This window comes from Geotrypetes seraphini, chromosome 9, assembly GCF_902459505.1.
Source record: "Geotrypetes seraphini chromosome 9, aGeoSer1.1, whole genome shotgun sequence".
NCBI classification, from domain to species: domain Eukaryota; kingdom Metazoa; phylum Chordata; class Amphibia; order Gymnophiona; family Dermophiidae; genus Geotrypetes; species Geotrypetes seraphini.
The window spans coordinates 176,211,053-176,230,601 of NC_047092.1; the positions used below are offsets into that span (position 1 = coordinate 176,211,053).

The window sequence follows — 19,549 nt, forward strand, 5'->3', positions numbered from 1 at the left end:
GGTCAGGTATGATAAGCATTTTTTTCCCCTGTGCTGAGGTGTTGTCTGGCTGTGTCAATAAGGGAGCCTAGTAATGTCTCTGTGCTGAAGTTGGTTCTGAAGCCAGATTGTGTGGGGTGAAGTATGTTATGGTCTTCTAGATAGTTGGTGAGGAGTTTGGCTACTAATCCTATGCACTCTCATTCCAGAGCTTCCTTCCAAATGAAAGAGACTCGACTAATGTGCATTTACGCCACATAGGTATTTAAATGTCTTTTATCATACCTCCCCTCTCCTGCCATTCCTCCAAAGTATACATATTGAGATCTTTTTCTGTCCCAATGCGCCTTATGATGAAGACCACGTACCATTTTAGTAGCCTTCCTCTGGACCGACTCCTTCCATTTTATATCTTTCTGAAGGCTTCCAGAATTGTACACAATATTCTAAATGAGGTCTCACCAGAGTCTTATACAGGGGCATCAATACCTCCTTTTTCCTACTGGCCATACCTCTTCCTTTGCACCCTAGCATCCTTCTAGCTTTCGCGAAGGAGATGTCTCGCATTGGGACAAGAACCTTTTCAACCTGTTTGGCCATCTTAAGGTCATAACATACAATCACCCAAGTCCCGCTCTTCTGTTGTGCACATAAGTTCTTCACCCCCTAAACTGTACCGTTCCTTTGGGTTTTTGCAGCCCAAATGCATGACCTTGCATTTCCTAGCATTAAAGTTTAGCTCAAGGCTTGGAATTTCTCATAGCTTTAAGCTTTATGCACTATCATTGTCATTAGTCCCTTATTACTAATATTCATCCCTTATTTTCTTATATAAGAATGCTTAAATATTAGTTTATTGTTACCTATCTTTTTTGTTATGATCTTAACGACCAGGGAGATAGCTTATATGGCTTTATCAAGGACATTCTCTGCTAATAATACAAAGCATTATCTTAATTTTCATATAAATTTATACAGTATATACATTTATATATATATATATCTTACATAGTAACATAGCATAGTAGATGATGGTAGATAAAGACCCGAATGGACCATCCAGTCTGCCCAACCTGATTCAATTAAAAAAAAAAAATTTCTTAGCTATTTCAGGGCAAGAATCCAAATCTCTGCCCAGTACTGTGCTTAGGTTCCAACTACTGAAGTCTCTGTCAAAGCTCACTCCAGCCCATCTATACCATCCCAGCCGTTGAAGCCCTTCCCAGCCCGTCCTCAACCAAACGGCCATATAAAGACACAGACCGTGAAAGTCTGCCCAGTACTGGCCTTAGTACTTAAACATTTGCTATTATTTTCTGATTCTAGATCCTCTGTGTTCATCCCACGCTTTTTTGAACTCTGTCACGGTTTTCCTCTCCACCACCTCTCTCGGGAGTGCATTCACTCTTTTAAATTTCACCTTTTAACATTGCAAACACCATACTCGGAAAATAGTTAAGCTCTGGAACGCGTTGCCAGAGGTTGTGGTAAGAGCAGATTGTGTTGCTGGCTTTAAGAAAGGTTTGGACAAGTCCCTGGAGAAAAAGTCCATAGTCTGTTATTGAGAAAGACATGGAGGAAGCCACTGCTTGCCCTGGATCGGTAGCATGGAATGGTGCTACTCCTTGGGTTTTGGCCATGCACTAGGGATCTGGATTGGCCACCATGAGAATGGGTTACTAGGCTATTCTTATGTTCTCCCCAGCTCTCATGAGGTCAGAATGGCAGCGGTGAAAAATGCTTTTGAAAAATGTGCTCCACCCATTCACTACCAAAAGTCATTAGTCCCTTATTACCAATATTCATTCCTTATTTTCTTATATAAGAATGCTTAAATTATTAATTTTAAAAGCCTCCTTTTTTCTCAAATTGCTTTGTTTTTGGTGGAAGTAAATTATTATGGACTCCTCAGGTGGTTTAGACCCCATATCACGCCAGTTTTGTGCTGGATTTCCGGCTGAGGAGCATACATGCCCTGCGAGCTGCGGTGCACACAAGAGCGGGGGGGGGGGGGGGGAAGAAAGAGCCATAGCTCCCTGTAGACTCTCCACAGGTCAGGAGGGCAGAAAGCTCAAGATCCGAGTCATAAAACCCTGTTAGAGCCTCTAAACCATGACTCGGCGTTGTCAGTGAAGTGCTTCTGCGCTGATGCCCCTGACCCTGAAAGGAGACGTGTGGCAGACTTGACAGAAGTCCCTGTAGCTTCCAGTTCAGGCCTTTGACCAAGATTTCATGTCTCTGATGTATGCAGCTTACCAGAGGCATAAAAGGTTGTCAGCTCTCTCTGTGAGCCAGCCGGTCAGTGCTCAGAGGAGTTTCACTATAGAGCAAAAAGGTAAAAAGGGTCTGTGTGCATTTCTGTACAAAGACTGTGGAATACAATGTTCTTGAACTGTCCTTTATTGTAGGATAAAGTCAAATAGATCCACCGTGTTGAACAGCTGACCTTGTTGGTGGTAACGGACCCGACACAGTCCGTGTTTCGGCTCAAATGAGACTTCCTCGGGGGTCCAAAGCGGTCAAAAGGAAGAGTGGATGTATGTGCAAAATCAAAAGCCTCCTTACGCGATGGAGATGTCTTGAATTGGGACAAGGCATCGCAGCTGCTCCTTGTCCCAATTCGAGACATCTTCTCACAATCTATCTAACGTACCTGGGGCTATAGAGGACTGAGTGACTTGCCCAGGGTCATAAGGATTATCCATAAGTCTTGCAGTTTGGGGGGTTTCAGAAAATAAGCCAAAACCATAAAGGTGAGCAAATAAAAGCTAGCAAGAGCCACAAGAGAAATTCAGTTTTTCTCCACAGAGCGAGATCTTGTGACAGGCAGTAGCCCAGGGGTTGATAGTAGCCCTAGACCAGGGAGAAGATCCAATGCTGTGAAGGCTATTTAGACTGGCGGATCTAACTGAAGTTATTACAGTCTCTCAACGGGAGTTGGATTTAGAGTCCCCACAAGTTCTTGCGGCCCAGCAAAAGGAAGAGTGGATGTATGTGCAAAATCAAAAGCCTTCTTATGTGAAGATGTCTCGAATTGGGACAAGGAGCAGCTGCGATGCCTTGTCCCAATTCAAGACATCTCCATCGCGTAAGGAGGTTTTTGATTTTGCACATACATCCACTCTTCCTTTTGACTGCTTTGGACCCCCGAGGAAGTCTCATTTGAGCCGAAGCACGGACTGTGTCGGGTCCGTTACCACCAACAAGGTCAGCTGTTCAACACGGTGGATCTATTTGACTTTATCCTACAATAAAGGACAGTTCAAGAACATTGTATTCCACAGTCTTTGTACAGAAATGCACACAGACCCTTTTTACCTTTTTGCTCTATAGTGAAACTGAATTTCTCTTGTGGCTCTTGCTAGCTTTTATTTGCTCACCTTTATGGTTTTGGCTTATTTTCTGAAACCCCCCAAACTGCAAGACTTATGGATAATCCTTATGACCCTGGGCAAGTCACTCAGTCCTCTATAGCCCCAGGTACGTTAGATAGATTGTGAGCCCACCGGGACAGATAGGGAAAATGCTTGAGTATCTGATTGTAAAAACCGCTTAGATAACCTTGATAAAGCGGTATATCAAATCCTAATAAACTTGAAACTTGATAATCTCAATGATGATTTTAAAGTTGAACATTTTACAGTACTCACAAATATGAAAGCTGAGAAATTAATACAGTTCAGAGAGAAAATGCCTCACAGGTACAAATCAGCTAAAATGTATTGCACTCAGGCCTGTGGGGTACTAGGACAGGTACTACTCGAAAGGGTCCAGAGAAGAGCGACAAAGATGGTTAAAGGGCTGGAGGAGTTGCCGTACAGCGAAAGATTAGAGAAACTGGGCCTCTTCTCCCTCGAGCAGAGGAGATTGGGAGGGGACATGATCAAAACATTCAGGGAATAGACTCAGTTGATAAGGACAGGTTGTACATCCTCTCCAAGGTAGGGAGAACGAGAGGGCACTCTCTAAAGTTAAAAGGGGATAGATTCCGTACAAACATAAGGAAATTCTTCTTCACCCAGAGAGTGGTAGAGAACTGGAACGCTCTTCCGGAGTCTGTCATAGGGGAAATCACCCTTCAGGGATTCAAGACAAAGTTAGACAAGCTCCTGCTGACCCCGAATGTACTTAGGTAGGGCTAGTCTCAGTTAAGGCGCTGATCTTTGACCAGAGGGCCGCCGCGTGAGCGGACTGCTGGGCACAATGGACCACTGGTCTGACCCAGCAGCGGTAATTCTTATGTTCTTATTTGTTTGTTTCTTTATTAGGAAAGAAAAGAGAGTCGATAATATTGAGATACAACAGTTTATTGCAAGAAAAGCAGATCTCCTTTTTTCTGTTTCCTGGAAGCCTACTACTGCAGCAACCTCTGAAGCAAGGGAAGAGACTGAAGGTGATGGAAAATTGTCAAACTACAGTGGTACCTTGGTTTATGAGCATGCTCGTAATCCAAAGTACTCGTATATCAAAGCACATGTCCCCATAGGCCACAATGTAAACTGAAACAATTCGTTCCACAACCAAGGTTTACTATGGTGGCCCAGGGGTGGGTACCTGCCTGTGGGTGCTGCAGCCCTTGCAGCGTGGTGGTTTCCTTTCCCCCGGGGTCCCCGTGCGGCTCTGCGGCCGATGCCTCTGCCGTCCACCAGCGCCTCCCAGCTTCCGATTCAAGCCGGCCGCCATCCTCCAGACACATGCGCTGGACCTCTGAACTCCCCCCGTCAAGCCGGCGCCGCTCCAACAACACGCGCACCACGTACAAGCACCTCTGGGCCACCATAGCGAGAGCTCGTGTAGCGAGTCAACACTCGTTTTGCAAGACGAAAGTTTGCTGAGTGTTTTGCTCGTCTTGCAAAACACTCGCAAACCGGGTTACTCGCAAACCGAGGTTCCACTGTATAACCAAAATTAATTGTGTGGTTCCAAAATAGTTAAAATGCTTTCCTCTTATATATTTGCTAAAATAGCAAGTGCTTAGAATTTTAATAAGAAGGAGTGAATCGAAATTCTCAGCATGACTAAATAATCCAGATTATCTAAATTCATTTAGTTTTCTATACTATTCTCCCAGGGGAGCTTGGAACAGTTTTATTTAGGTACTCAAGCATTTTTCCCTGTCTGTCCTGGTGGGCTCACAATCTATCTAATGTACCTGGGGCAATGGGGGGATTAAGTGACTTGCCCAGGGTCAGAAGGAGCAGCGTGGGTTTGAACCCACAACCTCAGGGTGCTGAGGCTGTAGCTTTAACCACTGCACCACTCTAGAAATCGAAATCTATTAGAAGTAAGCCAAGTAAAGGGCAATCAAGCCATTGTGACATCACTGATGAGGTTGGCTCTTATTGGTGGAATGAGGCATTATGATGTCACAATACCAGCTCTGGTTCACACTATTTATTTATTCAGTTTTCTATACTGTTCTCCCAGGGGAGCTCAGAACAGTTTTATTTAGGTATTCAAGCATTTTTCCCTGTCTGTCCTGGTGGGCTCACAATCTATCTAACGTAACTGGGGCAATGGGGGGGGGTTTAAGGCCCAAATTCTGTAACCAGCGCCTAAAGTTAGGCACCTATTTCGGAGGCGCCTATCTAAATTGAATAACAAGCTCAATTAAGCTTTTTAATCGGCACTGATTGAAACATAGGCGCCTATCAAGAAAGCGCAATTCTGTAACAAGGCACCTCTAAAAATTTAGGCGGCCTTCAAAACAATAGGCGCTATGCGCGTTGGGCGTGGCTACATGTTAGACACCTTGTTGCAGAATCACTGCTCTTAAGCGTGCATATGCGCTCAGCTTGGCGCCTAACTTCTAGTTGTGCCTAGAGCTGGCCTATTTCTTGGGCGCCTCCAAAATAGGTTCCACTCAGCGTGATTCATTAAACAGCACCCCAATTTTACTTGAATCGCGCTGAACAGTGTCTAATTAGGCGCCTAACTTTTGGGCGCTTCTAATAGAATTTGCCCTTAAGTGACTTGCCCAGGGTCACAAGGAGCAGCGCCGGGTTTGAACCCAGAGCCTCAGAGCTCTAGTCACTGCACTACTCTAGAAACCAAAATGTAGTAAAAATGAGCCAAGTGTAGGACGATAAAGCCATTGTGACATCACTGATGAAGATGGCTCTTAGGCATTGGTAGAATGAGGCACTATGACGTCACAATACCACCTTTGGTTATCAGAGGCTGAAGCTTTTCACACGGGAAACTGCACGGGGACACCAGGAAATTCTTTTTCACTGAAAGGGTGGTTGATCGCTGGAATAGTCTTCCACTTCAGGTGATTGAGGCCAGCAGCGTGCCTGATTTTAAGGCCAAATGGGATAGACACATGGGATTTATTCACAGAGAAAGGTAGGGGAGGGTCATTGGGGTGGGCAGACTAGATGGGCCATGGCCCTTATCTGCCGTCTATTTCTATGTTTGTTTATTTATTCAATTTTCTCTAGTGTTCTCCCAGGGGAGCTCAGCATGGTTTACATGAATTTATTCAGGTACTCAAGCATTTTTCCCTGTCTGTTTTGGTGGGCTACAATCTCTCTAATGCCTTGGGCAGTGGGGGGGGGGGGGATTAAGTGACTTGCCAGGGGTCAGAAGGAACAGCATGGGTTTGAATCCACAACCTCAGGGTGCTGAGGTTGTAGCTTTAACCCCTGCGCCACACTCTCCACCAAATTGTCACTAGAAATCAGTTCTCCTAGTACTACAAGTAATCTTAACTGCTGTGAAACATGAAGTTCTTTCTGGTCTATAATATAGACATCTTCTATGTCCTCTTAATTTCAGATTTATATGCCATCATGCCACCACTGGAGCAGTTCATGGAAGTTCCCGTAAGGGACAAGCGAGAGTTGTTTTTCCGAGACCTGGAACGTGGTGATGTCGTGATTGGACGAATCAGTTCCATTCGAGAATTTGGGTTTTTCATTGTGCTGGTCTGTCTAGGCAGTGGGATTGTCAGAGATGTGGCACTGCTAGAGATCACTGTAAGAAATCTTTGCGGGATAAGAGAGCGACTGGTCTGTGTCTTCATTAATGTGTACAGAACAAAATTGAAAATACCGGGGAAACCTGTGAAAAATGTCATGGTAGGGTCTGTGGCTTCGCTGCTGTCCAGTCGCAACAATGGGGGTTTATCTACTAAAATGTGCTAAGTCCTAATGTGTGCTTAGCTCGTGCAAAAATGTTTACCTCAAAATGTGTTTTACAGTAAGTAAGTTTGGGTGGGGTATTCATTTTTTTTTTGGTTACTTTTCTGGGAGGGGGGGTGTCAGTGGTGAATGGGTGTGGATGTAGTTTCCAGCTGGCCTGTTCTGAATACTGCAGATCCATAAAAAATATACTGTACTATAAATATCTATTAGACTGGCTGAACTACTCAGTCGAAAAAGGAATACAGTGGAACCTTGGTTTATGAGCATAATTCGTTCCAGAAGCATGCTCGTAAACCAAATTGCTCGTATATCAAAACAAGTTTCCCCATAGGAAGTAAGGGAAACTGCTTTGATTGGTTCCACCTCCTCCCCCCCCCTCCACGAGGCTACCAGCGCTGCTCCATTCTCCCCCTCCCCCTTGAGGAATCCAACGCTGTTCCAAACCCCTCCCCGCGATCCAGCTTCCCCCCCCCCCTGCGAACCAGCATCACCCCCCGCTCGCGTTGCCCCCCTCCACCGCGATCCTACTTTCCCCCCTCCCGAGCAGTCAATGACACCCTTTACCCGACTTGGCGCCCCCCCCAGCGATCCGGCATCCCCCCCCCCCCTGCTCGCAGTCAATGACACCCTTTACCCGACTTGGCACCAGTGCCGGTGCCCGAAGATCCTCTTCTGGCGCGGCTGGGCGGTGCGTCGGAGATCCTCCTTCTTCTGGGCTGGGCTGGGCTGGACTGGCTTTGAGCATTTGCACATGCTCAAAGCCTTCTAGTCTTGCTCTCTCCAGTTCAGCCCAGCCCAGCCCAGCCCAGCCCAGAAGAAGGAGGATCTCCAACGCACTGCCCAGCCCAGGCCGCGCCAGAAGAGGGAGGATCTTCGGGCACGGGTGCCAAGTCGAGTAAAGGGTGTCATTGACTGCTCGCGGGAGGGGGGGGGATGCCGGATCGCTGGGGGGGATGCCGGATCGCTGGGGGGGGGGCGCTCGTACAGCGAGGCAAGCTCGGTTTACGAGGCACCAAGTTTGCGAATGTTTTGCTCGTCTTGCAAAACACTCGCAAACTGGTGCACTCGTAAACCGAGGTACCACTGTATTCCCCAACCACCTGCAAAAAATCATTCTATAACCCATCCCAGAAGATCAAAATGGAGAAAAGCTCTGTAACGTAAATAGGCCATACACACTTCAATTCAGGATTGATTCATTTAAATATTTCTAGCCCACATTATCTCTAATACTAAGGGAGCTCATTTTCAAAACACACACACAAAGTACCATATGTTTCTGTAGTACTTTGTGTGCCTTATGTGCTTTAATAATGAGCTTCAAAGTGAGCTAGTAAAGCTTCAGTGCTTTTGTGCTGTGTCAGATTTGCCAACTAGTAGTCAGTCCAGTTGAAATCCTTAGCATTGAGCTTCAAGTGAAAAGATGGGAGCTAATTCAAACATCACAAAGAGGTATATGCAATTCATTTAAAAATGTCATTGTTTAAATATAAATATCAAAAGAACTAAACTATATATAAATCTCAGAATATCAAATCAATGTAAAGAGCACTCTCAAAATTCTAGGAATACAATTAGACAGACGCTGCACTATGCAGACACAGATACACAAAGTCATACAGAAGGCATTCTTCACCATGCGAAACCTAAGAAAAATAAGAAAGTTCTTTACCAAAGAACACTACAAGATCATTGTACAATCCCTCACACTCAGTACCTTAGATTACTGCAACAGCCTCTACCTACCATGCCCAAACAACATGATAAAACAACTACAGACCGTTCAGAACACAGCCATCAGACTCATCTACTGTCTCAGCAAATTTGACCACATCACTCCCGCCTATGTAGACTCTCACTGGCTTCCGATAAAAGCAAGAACTCAATTCAAGTTCTATTGTCTACTATTTAAAATAACCCATGGAACTGCCCCCTGTTACCTAAACAACCGCCTATACCGCTACCACTCATCCAGATCAAGAAGAACTCAAAACCTATTCACCTTCCCCCCCTCATAATGGAACCCGACGTAAGAAACTATACGACAGCCTTCTAGCGACACAGGCAGCGAAAATTGACCCCACCATCACCAAACTAATGATCAACACAACAGACATCAAAGTGTTTCGAAGAGAAATCAAAACATTTCTATTCAAAAAACACGTCCTTACCAACTAATATCCTCCCCTTTCGCACAAGCTCTCCCTCTATTGAATAACACATTAGTCATCTCCTAGAACCTTTCCTTCCAAACATATTCTGACTCCTATATAAGCATTTACCTCACTATCCAACAAACTTCTTACGTCATTATTAGGTAACTTCTAGTCTGTAACCCGTATATACTGATATTCTCTACTGTATCCTGTTATCACTTGATTCTCTGCTATGTAATTCTTATAATTGAATCCTCTACCACACCATGTAAAGTACATGAATCACTGTTATGTAATTTCTCTAGATAATCGTTGTTACGCAATTCTCTCGGTAATGTCCAGATCTCTTATAATTTATAATCCGCCTAGAACCGCAAGGCACAGGCGGAATAGAAATCACTAATGTAATGTAAATGACTCCTATAGGAAGATTACAATCGTCCAAAAACGTAGAGAAAAACAGACCTCAGAGAAGTGACCCCCACACCATATAGTACATTAAATCGTGCAAACTAGGGCTATAGTACAGACATTGGTCTAAAAAAACCTCCACCAACCACATAACTTCAAAACTACCGCTCAATAAAGATTGCAAAACAGTGTTCTTTCACACGGACATACTGCAGGACAAATCCCTTCACAAAGGGAAAAAAAAACCCTCTGTTGTAAGGAGGCAGTCCCCAAATCCAAATTTTATCAGCCAGACCTCAACAGCGGTCCTGTTGCGCCCACGGTTGTCTCAAGAGTCCTGGCCTCTTTACTCCTCACAAAAAAAAACCCTACAAAGAGCAAAAATAAAAAAGAGAAAATGACCCCATAAAGCAGGGCTGCCCAAGTCCGGTCCTCGAGATCTACTGGCAGGCCAGGTTTTCAGGATATCCACAATGAATATGCATGAGAGAGATTTGCATACCAAGAAGGCAGTGCAGGCAAATCTTTCTCATGCATATTCATTGCGAATATCCTGAAAACCTGGCCTGCCAGTAGATCTCGAGGACCGGACTTGGGCAGCCCTGCCATAAAAGATCATTTGCTCATTATGGGGATAGCTTCCTTTTTGCATGTTTTGAACTACTGCATTAAGCAGGATATCAGATGTACAATAAACAATATAGAGATGTGTATGGACAAAAAATATTTTGCTCTATTGACCTTTTTGCTCAATTTTCAACTCTTTGTGCCTACAAATCAAATGTATGAGTGTTACAACTTAGGTTTATGCCTGTACAATTATAGACCCCTCAAAAACAAACAAAATTGCCATCCCTATAGTTTAGAATTTTGCAGCTGCTGTGTTAACTCCATTTATATGGGTGGTTCATTCGTACTTCAGTAGAGTTTATTTTCTATTTCTTTTATGCTCCACCTTCATAATTTTTATCTTTACTTTTTTTTAATGTTATTCTGAGGAGCCACATTCAGTTAGATGATAGTGTCTTGTAGGTTCGTCCCTTCCCTGCCTTACTACAAAGGAGGGCTGTTTCCCTATGACCAAAGAATAATGCAATGATATCTTTTGGAGTTTGTTCATGTTTTTGATGTTTTCCATTGCAGGCTCTTTGCCCACTAAGAGATGTGCCTTCCCATGGTAGCCATGGTGATCCGTTGTCATATTATCAAATTGGAGATCTTATACAAGGTACCTGCTTTTATTCCAAAACGCACGTTCAGAGAGAGGATGGAATGCCCTTTCTGGCATTTAGAGATTCTGTGGGAACTTAATACAGTTTAGAAAATAATTGAAGACCCATTTTTTTGCCCAAGCTTTTATCTTGGTATGAAGAGATTAGATTTATTTCGGCTGATGAAGTTTTGATACCTCTATGTCTTGTAAAGCTTTAATGAGAATGTTCTTTTCATTCACCTTCCACAGTTTTATTGTTTTTGTTTCTTATTATTGCTATTGTTATGTATTTTTATTGTTTGTTTGTTTATTTATCGCTCACCCTTAACCAGGGCGAGTTACATGTTAACATACAAAATAAAACATAACATTTATCATACAAATCACATCGAGAACACTATAACAAACTATTCTGTTCAACTTTTCTTGTATTTGTTATAAATCAGTTTCGGGTTTGTTACCAGATTATCTTGTGTCTCATTTCTCTTTGAGTCACGCCAAAAAGACCCCACGTAGAGTGCACTTGTTTTCATACCCCTCCATAAAATCCTGTCGTTATAAGAAGTTCCTTGAGAGGACCCTCTCATTTCAAGCCGCTAAATTGAATGTATGACTTGGAAAAATGATGTTAGAGGTCTCTTCCTATTTTAGAAAATTGTTAAAGACTCAACTCTTTGATAGGCTCTTTGATAGGCTGGTATCTTAATGCATTCTGCTTCATTTTTGCAATCACGTTCCTTATATTCAGCTTGACGTATTTGATCTGTTCTATGTATTACTTCTTTCCCTGCCGTGCCGGTATTTTCTGCATTATATTGTAAATGCTTTCTGTCTTTATCTGTTTTTAAGTCCGTCATTTTAATTTGTATTTTATCTGTATCTCATGTATTAGCTCACCTTGTTGTGAACTGCCTAGAACTTTTTCGGATGGCGGTATATAAGAATAAAATTATTATTATTATTATTATAACAAACTAAATACATACATATAAAAATCAAATTGCATCAATGACGAATGTCGTTTAAGGCCAAGATACGGGCCAACCCTATGGGCTCCTTTGACGAAGGTGTTCTAGTGGTTTTAGCATGTGCTACAGTGCTTTGCACGCTAGACGCTAACGCCTCCATAGAGCTGGCGTTAGTATTTTCCGTGTAGCACGGGGTTAGCGCGCACTATAAACACTAGCACACCTTCATAAAAGGAGCCCTTTGTTTATGAATCGCTTTGGTTTAAAGCAGAATGCAAATGTTGGAGTTTTTCAAAAAATTTATTTATAGATTTATTCATTTATTACAACAAATAAAAACTTCAAGCAATTTCACAAAATTTCAAAGAAAATATTACAACATTAAAAAAATATTTCTTACTCAAGCCCACATCATTAGGGCTGCGTTGTCTCATAGAAGAGAGAATCACATATAGAAACAGGAAATAAAATACATTTATATCAACAAGCAGTTAACATCAAAATCTTTCACTTTTATCAACCACTGCATTAGTTTCAGGTAATTTATCTAATTTAGGTTTATCTTGAAGAAAATTTCCAACTGAGATGGATCCATGAAAACATACTTATTGCTCTCATAAGTCACCAAGCATTTACATGGAAATTTGAGGAAGAATAAAGCTCCCACAGCCAAAACACGAGTCTTAAGCTGTAGGAACTGTGTTTGTTTGGAGACATTTGGAAACACATTTAATAATAATAATAACTTTATTCTTCTATACCGCCACAATCTTGCGACTTCTAGGCGGTTTACAGTCAGGAGAGCTGGACATTCAGCGAGTTACAATATGCAGATAGTCAGAGGAAATATAGAGTACAGAAACTTTAAGAAAACGAAAAATAAAATAAACAGTTGGTTAAGAAAATTTCCAAGAGGACCTGTTTGAGAGATGTCGCGAATTACAAAGAATACAGCGAATGTTACAAAAATACAGCGAATTACAAAAAATGCAGCGAATGTTACAAAAAAAATACAGTGAATGTTACAAAAGTATAGCAAATTACAAAAAATACAGCGAATATTACAATATACAGTTTGTTAAGAATTTTCAGAGGGGACTTTTTAGATGAAAGGTCCAGAAATTACAAAATATAGTTTGATTAGGATTTCAGAGGAGGCATATTGGGAAGACAAGAAAGAAAAAAGAATTTGGTGCAACTTCTGTTTAAGTGATATATCTATCGAATAGGGCTGTTTTTATGAGTTTTCTAAAAGAGTTGTAGGTCAATCTAGCTTTATTAATGTAGTTGTTTAGCCAGGGTTGTTGTTTGTTTGCTTGGTACGCAAAAGTTCTATCCAGAAAGATTTTGTATTTACAATTGGTAATGCTTGGATATGCAAAAAGATAGCGGTTTCTGCTTTGTCTTATAGGGCTGTAGAATATGAAGTGAGATAGCAAGTACGTAGGAGTTAGTCCCCAAACTAGTTTAAAACATATGCAGGAGAACTTGAAAATTATTCGTGCCTCGACTGACAGCCAGTGCAGTAATTTGTAGTAGGGGGTGACATGGTCACTCTTTTTTAATCCAAATATCAAGCGGACCGCTGTGTTCTGAATAATTCTAAGTTTCCTCACTGTTTGTTTTGTTTATTTAGGGGGGACATTTGGAAACGCATTTAGAGGGACATTTGGAAACACATTTAGGGGCACATTTGGAAACACATTTAGGGGGACATTTGGAAACACATTTAGGGGGACATTTGGAAACTCATTTAGAGGGACATTTGGAAACACATTTAGGGGGACATTTGGAAACGCGTTTAGGGGGACATTTGGAAACGCATTTAGGGGGGCATTTGGAAACGCATTTAGGGGGACATTTGGAAACGCATTTAGGGGGACATTTGGAAACGCATTTAGGGGGACATTTGGAAACGCATTTAGGGGGACATTTAGAAACGCATTTAGGGGGACATTTGGAAACGCATTTAGGGGGACATTTGGAAACGCATTTAGGGGGACATTTGGAAACGCATTTAGGGGGACATTTGGAAACTCATTTAGGGGACATTTGGAAACGCATTTAGGGGGACATTTGGAAACGCATTTAGGGGGACATTTGGAAACGCATTTAGAGGGACATTTGGAAACGCATTTAGAGGGACATTTGGAAACACATTTAGGGGCACATTTGGAAACACATTTAGGGGGACATTTGGAAACACATTTAGGGGGACATTTGGAAACTCATTTAGAGGGACATTTGGAAACACATTTAGGGGGACATTTGGAAACACGTTTAGGGGGACATTTGGAAACGCATTTAGGGGGACATTTGGAAACGCATTTAGGGGGACATTTGGAAACGCATTTAGGGGGACATTTGGAAACGCATTTAGGGGGACATTTGGAAACGCATTTAGGGGGACATTTGGAAACGCATTTAGGGGGACATTTGGAAACACATTTAGGGGACATTTGGAAACGCATTTAGGGGGACATTTGGAAACGCATTTAGGGGGACATTTGGAAACGCATTTAGAGGGACATTTGGAAACGCATTTAGGGGGACATTTGGAAACGCATTTAGGGGGACATTTGGAAACGCATTTAGGGGGACATTTGGAAACGCATTTAGGGGGACATTTGGAAACGCATTTAGAGGGACATTTGGAAACGCATTTAGGGGGACATTTGGAAACGTATTTAGGGGGACATTTGGAAACGCATTTAGGGGGACATTTGGAAACGCATTTAGAGGGACATTTGGAAACGCATTTAGGGGGACATTTGGAAACGCATTTAGGGGGACATTTGGAAACGCATTTAGGGGGACATTTGGAAACGCATTTAGGGGGACATTTGGAAACACATTTAGGGGTCCTTTTACTAAGGCGCGCTAGCTGTTTTAGCGTGCGCTAAACGCTAACGAGTCCATTATAGTCTATGGGCTGTTTTAAATAAATAAATAAAATTTGTTCTACCTGTATTCCTCATACCATGCTGAAGCTGAACTAAAAAAATGTCTTGATAGTCAACTGGTGGTGAAGTAATACTTTGGGGAAAAGATTAAGATCAAATTGGACAGAGCAGGGTTTGTTTTTTTTCTGATTTTTGTTTACTTTGAGAGTTGTGTTTTGTTTTATTATGCATGTTTTATTCTGAGCCGCTTAGGCTTTTAAGCAGATTATAAATATTTTGAATAAATGAATAAAACAACCCTGACATCTGTTGAACTTTCACTGTCTCGCATCAAGGTGAGAAACCTATAGAGAACGGATCCTAACGCCACTCTCTGCTTGTGTATTTTAGCTGCAGTCAAGGATATCGATCGCTATCATGAAAAGGTTACTGTGTCTTTGCACAGTGCAGCTCTTCCATCTCATCTCTCGTCTCTTAAATTGGGAGTAATTAGTTCTGAAGACCTGCCTGTACATTACAAGTGAGACTAGGCTTGTTGATTGATTGTGTTACGATTTATATAATTCTCTGTTACAAAACATTGCGTTTCAAAAGTAAGAGGAGGAAACTGTTCCTTTTGCTGTTGTTTTACTGGTATGTAGAAATGTTGGTTGAGGAGGACGGGGATATTGGCTGACTTTATAATGGGACGTCTGTTTTATAAATGGTCAACAGGAGAAATATTGGTGCCAGGGGACATAAATAGGGTGAATAGAAGTTTATTGAATGAACACAAACCTGCATCAGGGGTATAATTTCTACAATGGGAATTTAAATAAACACAACTTAAAGAAATTTTAAAAATACAAAAAATGCAAATAACAACTACACTGGTTAGAAATATAAAAGCATGAATAATATTATAATTGTACAAAGGGCAAAGCTAATTTTAGTTTAAAAAACAACAGAAACCCCACAGCAAAACCACACAACACACACAAAATTATTTGTGTACAAGATGCCAAAGATATAATATTTGTTATTAAATATGAATGATATATTAAAACATAGAAAAATTTATGTTGTATTTCTCTACCATTCTGGTGTTCCACTGCCATCGATCTTCCTCCTGTTGACCACTGATTTTGTTGTTCCTCATATTTTATTTGGATTTATTAATCACTTTTTTTTCATGAAGAGATTCATCTAAAGTGGTTTACAATTACACTGAATAGTAACCAGGTACTCTTAAGTATTTTCTCTATCTGAATCGTAAGGCTCACAATCTTAACTGTGGTACCTGGGGCAGTGGAAGGATTAAGGGCTAGATTCACAAAGCGTACCGATCGGTTTGCGACCGCTTTGCGGCCTGATTTCCCTCCGGCCCAATTCCCTTACATCTCTGCTGTCCATCCTCCAATCCGTGCATGCAGATAAGGGCAATGGCATGCAAAGTAGGCAGGGACGCGATTCACTAACCAAACCCTGCAACACCGACTGGGCTGGCCGAACACAAACAAGCGACTGCTGAGGACCAGTCGCTCAAGCCCTTTCCGATTGCCCTGCCTTCTGCCGCCCTGCTCTCTGCCCTGTCAGCCCCGATCTCCTGCTGCCCTGAACGCCACCTGCAGCCCCAACTCTCCCGCTGCCCCGATCTCCTGCCTGCCCCGAACACCTCCTGCAGCCCTGACTCTCCCGTCTGTCCCGATCACCTGTGTGCTCCGATTGCCTTCCTGCCTTGACTCTCCCACCTTTCCCCGCAGTGCAAGCCTGTGGTTTTAACCCGTGGGGTTAAGCGGGTTAAAACCACGGGCTCCAGAAAAGTTTTTTAAACAAAATCTCTGCCGGGCCCGGAGGTGCAGTGCATGCGCAAACCATAGATGGTCTGCGCATGCGCTGGGATCGCTATAGAGCGATCTGGGCAGGCAGTTGGGGGTGTGATTCTAATCGCCCTCCGATTCGTGAATCAGCCCCCCGGACATGGATTGGATCTGATCCCTCACGGATTGGATTCGATCTGTGCCCTTAGTGAATCTAGCCCTAAGTGATTTACCCAGAGTCACAAGGAGCCGGCTGGGATCGAACTCTCAACCTCAGGGTACCAAGGCAAAAGCTCTGACCACTAGGCCATTCCCTCCTTCCTTTGGACCACAGCCTATTTAGTAAAGGCATAAGGACCTAAGGGGTCCTTTTTCTAAACTGTGGTAAACACTAGTATGCACTTATTGTATGTTAAAAGGGCTTCTAGTACAATGTGTTTAGTAGTCCTGAACATTAGGGTTTTGCATCCGAACTCGCAAGTTGCTTGCAGATTGATATCGGTCATCTTTCAACTTTGCCTCCTTCCCAATAGGCTTGCTCCTGTACCCTCAGTTTTTTCTTCTGAAAGCAAGTTGCTCAGATGTTTCTGATCTGCTTTGTGGCTTTATTATTTTTGGGGGTTTTCCTGTCTTTTATGTTTGAGGCTCTGTGCCCAGAGGTTTCCTCTTGTTAGGACCTCTGCCTGGGAGAAGACGCAGACTCGCGCAGTGGAAGGCTGCTGTTAGCAGGATCAGCCCTCAGGGACACTTGTCTAGCCAGCCTGCTGTAATATTTTTGAAGCTTGGGGCCATCCCCCGAGTTGCTGTTCGTATCCCTGATTTATCAGGAGCTTGAGCACAGGCTGTTTGGCTACTTCTCAGGATAAATAGTGGGCTGGCTGCATGGGCCCTTCCCCTGTTGTGGCAAAGGAGTTTCCAGGGGTTGAGGTTCAGTCTGACTAGCAACCTGAAGATCAAGTTCATAAAGCAAACCTGTGAGGCAGAGTAGTTCTCCATTTGTTCCAGCTGCACTTCTGAGCTGAGACGGGTAGACACCACATGGCACAGTGAGTAAGGCTATTATAGCCTAAGGGGAAAATCAGTAGTGGTGGGGTGTCTGACAAAATGATTTTTGAAGGTTTCTGGGGCCAGAGCCAGGGACCCCTCCTCCAAAACCCCTTTCCCTGTAGTTTTGAACTTCAGGGGAGCCCCCTCCTGGGCCGTTTTTGGCACAGATTCTAAACAGTACTTTTTTTCTAAAGCCTCCTTCTTCTTCCAAGCCCTCCCCCCCCAGATTTTGCTTAAAATTGATCAGGATGGACCGCCTTTCTACCCCGTATCATGCCAAGTTTGTGCTGGATGGTTGGCTCAGGAGCATCCATGTGCCACGGGGGAGGGGCAGGAATCTTGGGCTCAGCCTCCTCCGAGTCCTCCAGGGTTGGGTATCCACAGGAGGCTTGATCCCAGGGGACGAGACCTTTGCCAGAGCCCTCCAAAGGAGATTTGGTGAAGCGCAGATTCGTGAATGCTGCAGAGCCCAGGAGGACCTTCAGGAAATCCCTGCTGGGATCATAGAGACCCCTGTGCAAGGCTTCACCCCAGATTTTGTGAGCCTGATGTGGAATGCTAGTGTTTCCTAGCATCTGCTGAAGGCACGACAGTTGTGGTGGCACCGGGGATTGGTCTCAACCCGCGCTACGTGCAGACGAGGACCCAGAGCTGGACCAGATGGTCCAGTCTGACATAGATTAGGAGGATGGGAGGTCCGATTTCATGCCCTTATTGTCCCAGGATGCAGTTTCTCTGGCAGAGTCTGGTTCTCTGCATGAGATCAGTGGTGACCCTGGACCAGGAGGAAGACCTCATGGTGCGTAGGCTGTTCAAGACATCAGCGTGCCCGGGCAAGATAGCTAATTCACTGCGTGAATTGCAGATGGAATTTCCACCAGCCTCCACGTCACAGTGGTCAATTATGAGCAGCTCAGTGACTCTGACTACGTTCTTTCCCTCTCATCCTGACATCACAAAGCTAGTCAATGACCCTGTGAGTGGCCATGCTATATCCCATTGCTCTGGATTTTCAACAACTGTTTATTCAGCCGAAGGTGGATTCACTGGTTGTGCAGGTCACCAAGCAGATTTCCTTGCCCAGTTAAGGAGGTGTGAATTTGAAGGATACTCAGGACTGCAAGGTAGACGTGGTTCTTGAGGCAATTTGAGACTTTAACCTTAGGAATTAAAGCGAAAGCTGTGATTTCCTTTCTGGCATGTGCTTGCCGCACTTGGCTAGCTCAGGTCCTGGTCTCAGAGGAAGATGAGGACCTTCAGATGATACTTTCTGGGGTGAATTATGTAGCAGATGCTCTGTATGATGTCGTGAGCAAGGTGTTGCCCTATTCTATCTCTGCCCAACAGATGCTTTAGATCAGATAATGGGCTGGAGACTCGGTTTCTAAGGCCACCCTCAGCAGTTTTCCCTTCAAGGGGCAGATGCCATTTGGAAAGGGTCTGGACGATCTGATGACCAGTGTTATGGACCATTGCCCTAAGGCCTTGCTGGACTGCAGACCCCAGGCGGCTCGGAGCTTGGGATGTGGGAACTTTCAAAGCTCTCAGAGATTCTGTTCTTATGCAGGAGGCCAAGCGACGCAGAACTCCTTTTAGGGGTTGTGAAAGAGGTTCAGTGGGGGCAGAAGGCAGCAAGCCTCTTTCCAGCCTCCAAGGAAGCATACTCCCCCCCATATAGGGGGCAGGCTGTCCATTGCCAACAATTAGCCTAAGGGTAAGATACAACAGAGAAGAGGATTTTTCAGTCTGCTTGATTAATATCACTTTCATATCAGTGACTGAAACATTTTAAATGTGGCAACCTTTTTTCAGAATGTCTCCACCAGCAGCATTAGCTTTTAATGACATGTAATACTGTATATACTTCTATGTAAATGTATTTTACTAAACAGTGCATTGTATTTATCTTTTCTAGTGCAGTGTGT

At 43.5% G+C, this 19,549-nt stretch overlaps 1 protein-coding gene across 3 annotated transcripts in view; it reads left to right on the top strand.

The window, feature by feature from the left end:
- The window catches only part of TTC14 (tetratricopeptide repeat domain 14), a 47,619-nt gene that overhangs the window by 5,236 nt on the left and 22,834 nt on the right, over positions 1–19,549 (top strand). For 2 of the 3 annotated variants that reach the window (XM_033959672.1, XM_033959673.1), the window contains exons 2-5: positions 4,248–4,372; positions 6,760–6,959; positions 10,838–10,922; positions 15,169–15,298. In XM_033959672.1, coding sequence (XP_033815563.1) covers positions 4,248–4,372; positions 6,760–6,959; positions 10,838–10,922; positions 15,169–15,298 — 540 coding nt within the window. The remainder of the gene's footprint in view (positions 1–4,247; positions 4,373–6,759; positions 6,960–10,837; positions 10,923–15,168; positions 15,299–19,549) is intronic. The other variant, XM_033959674.1, reaches the window with a different exon arrangement.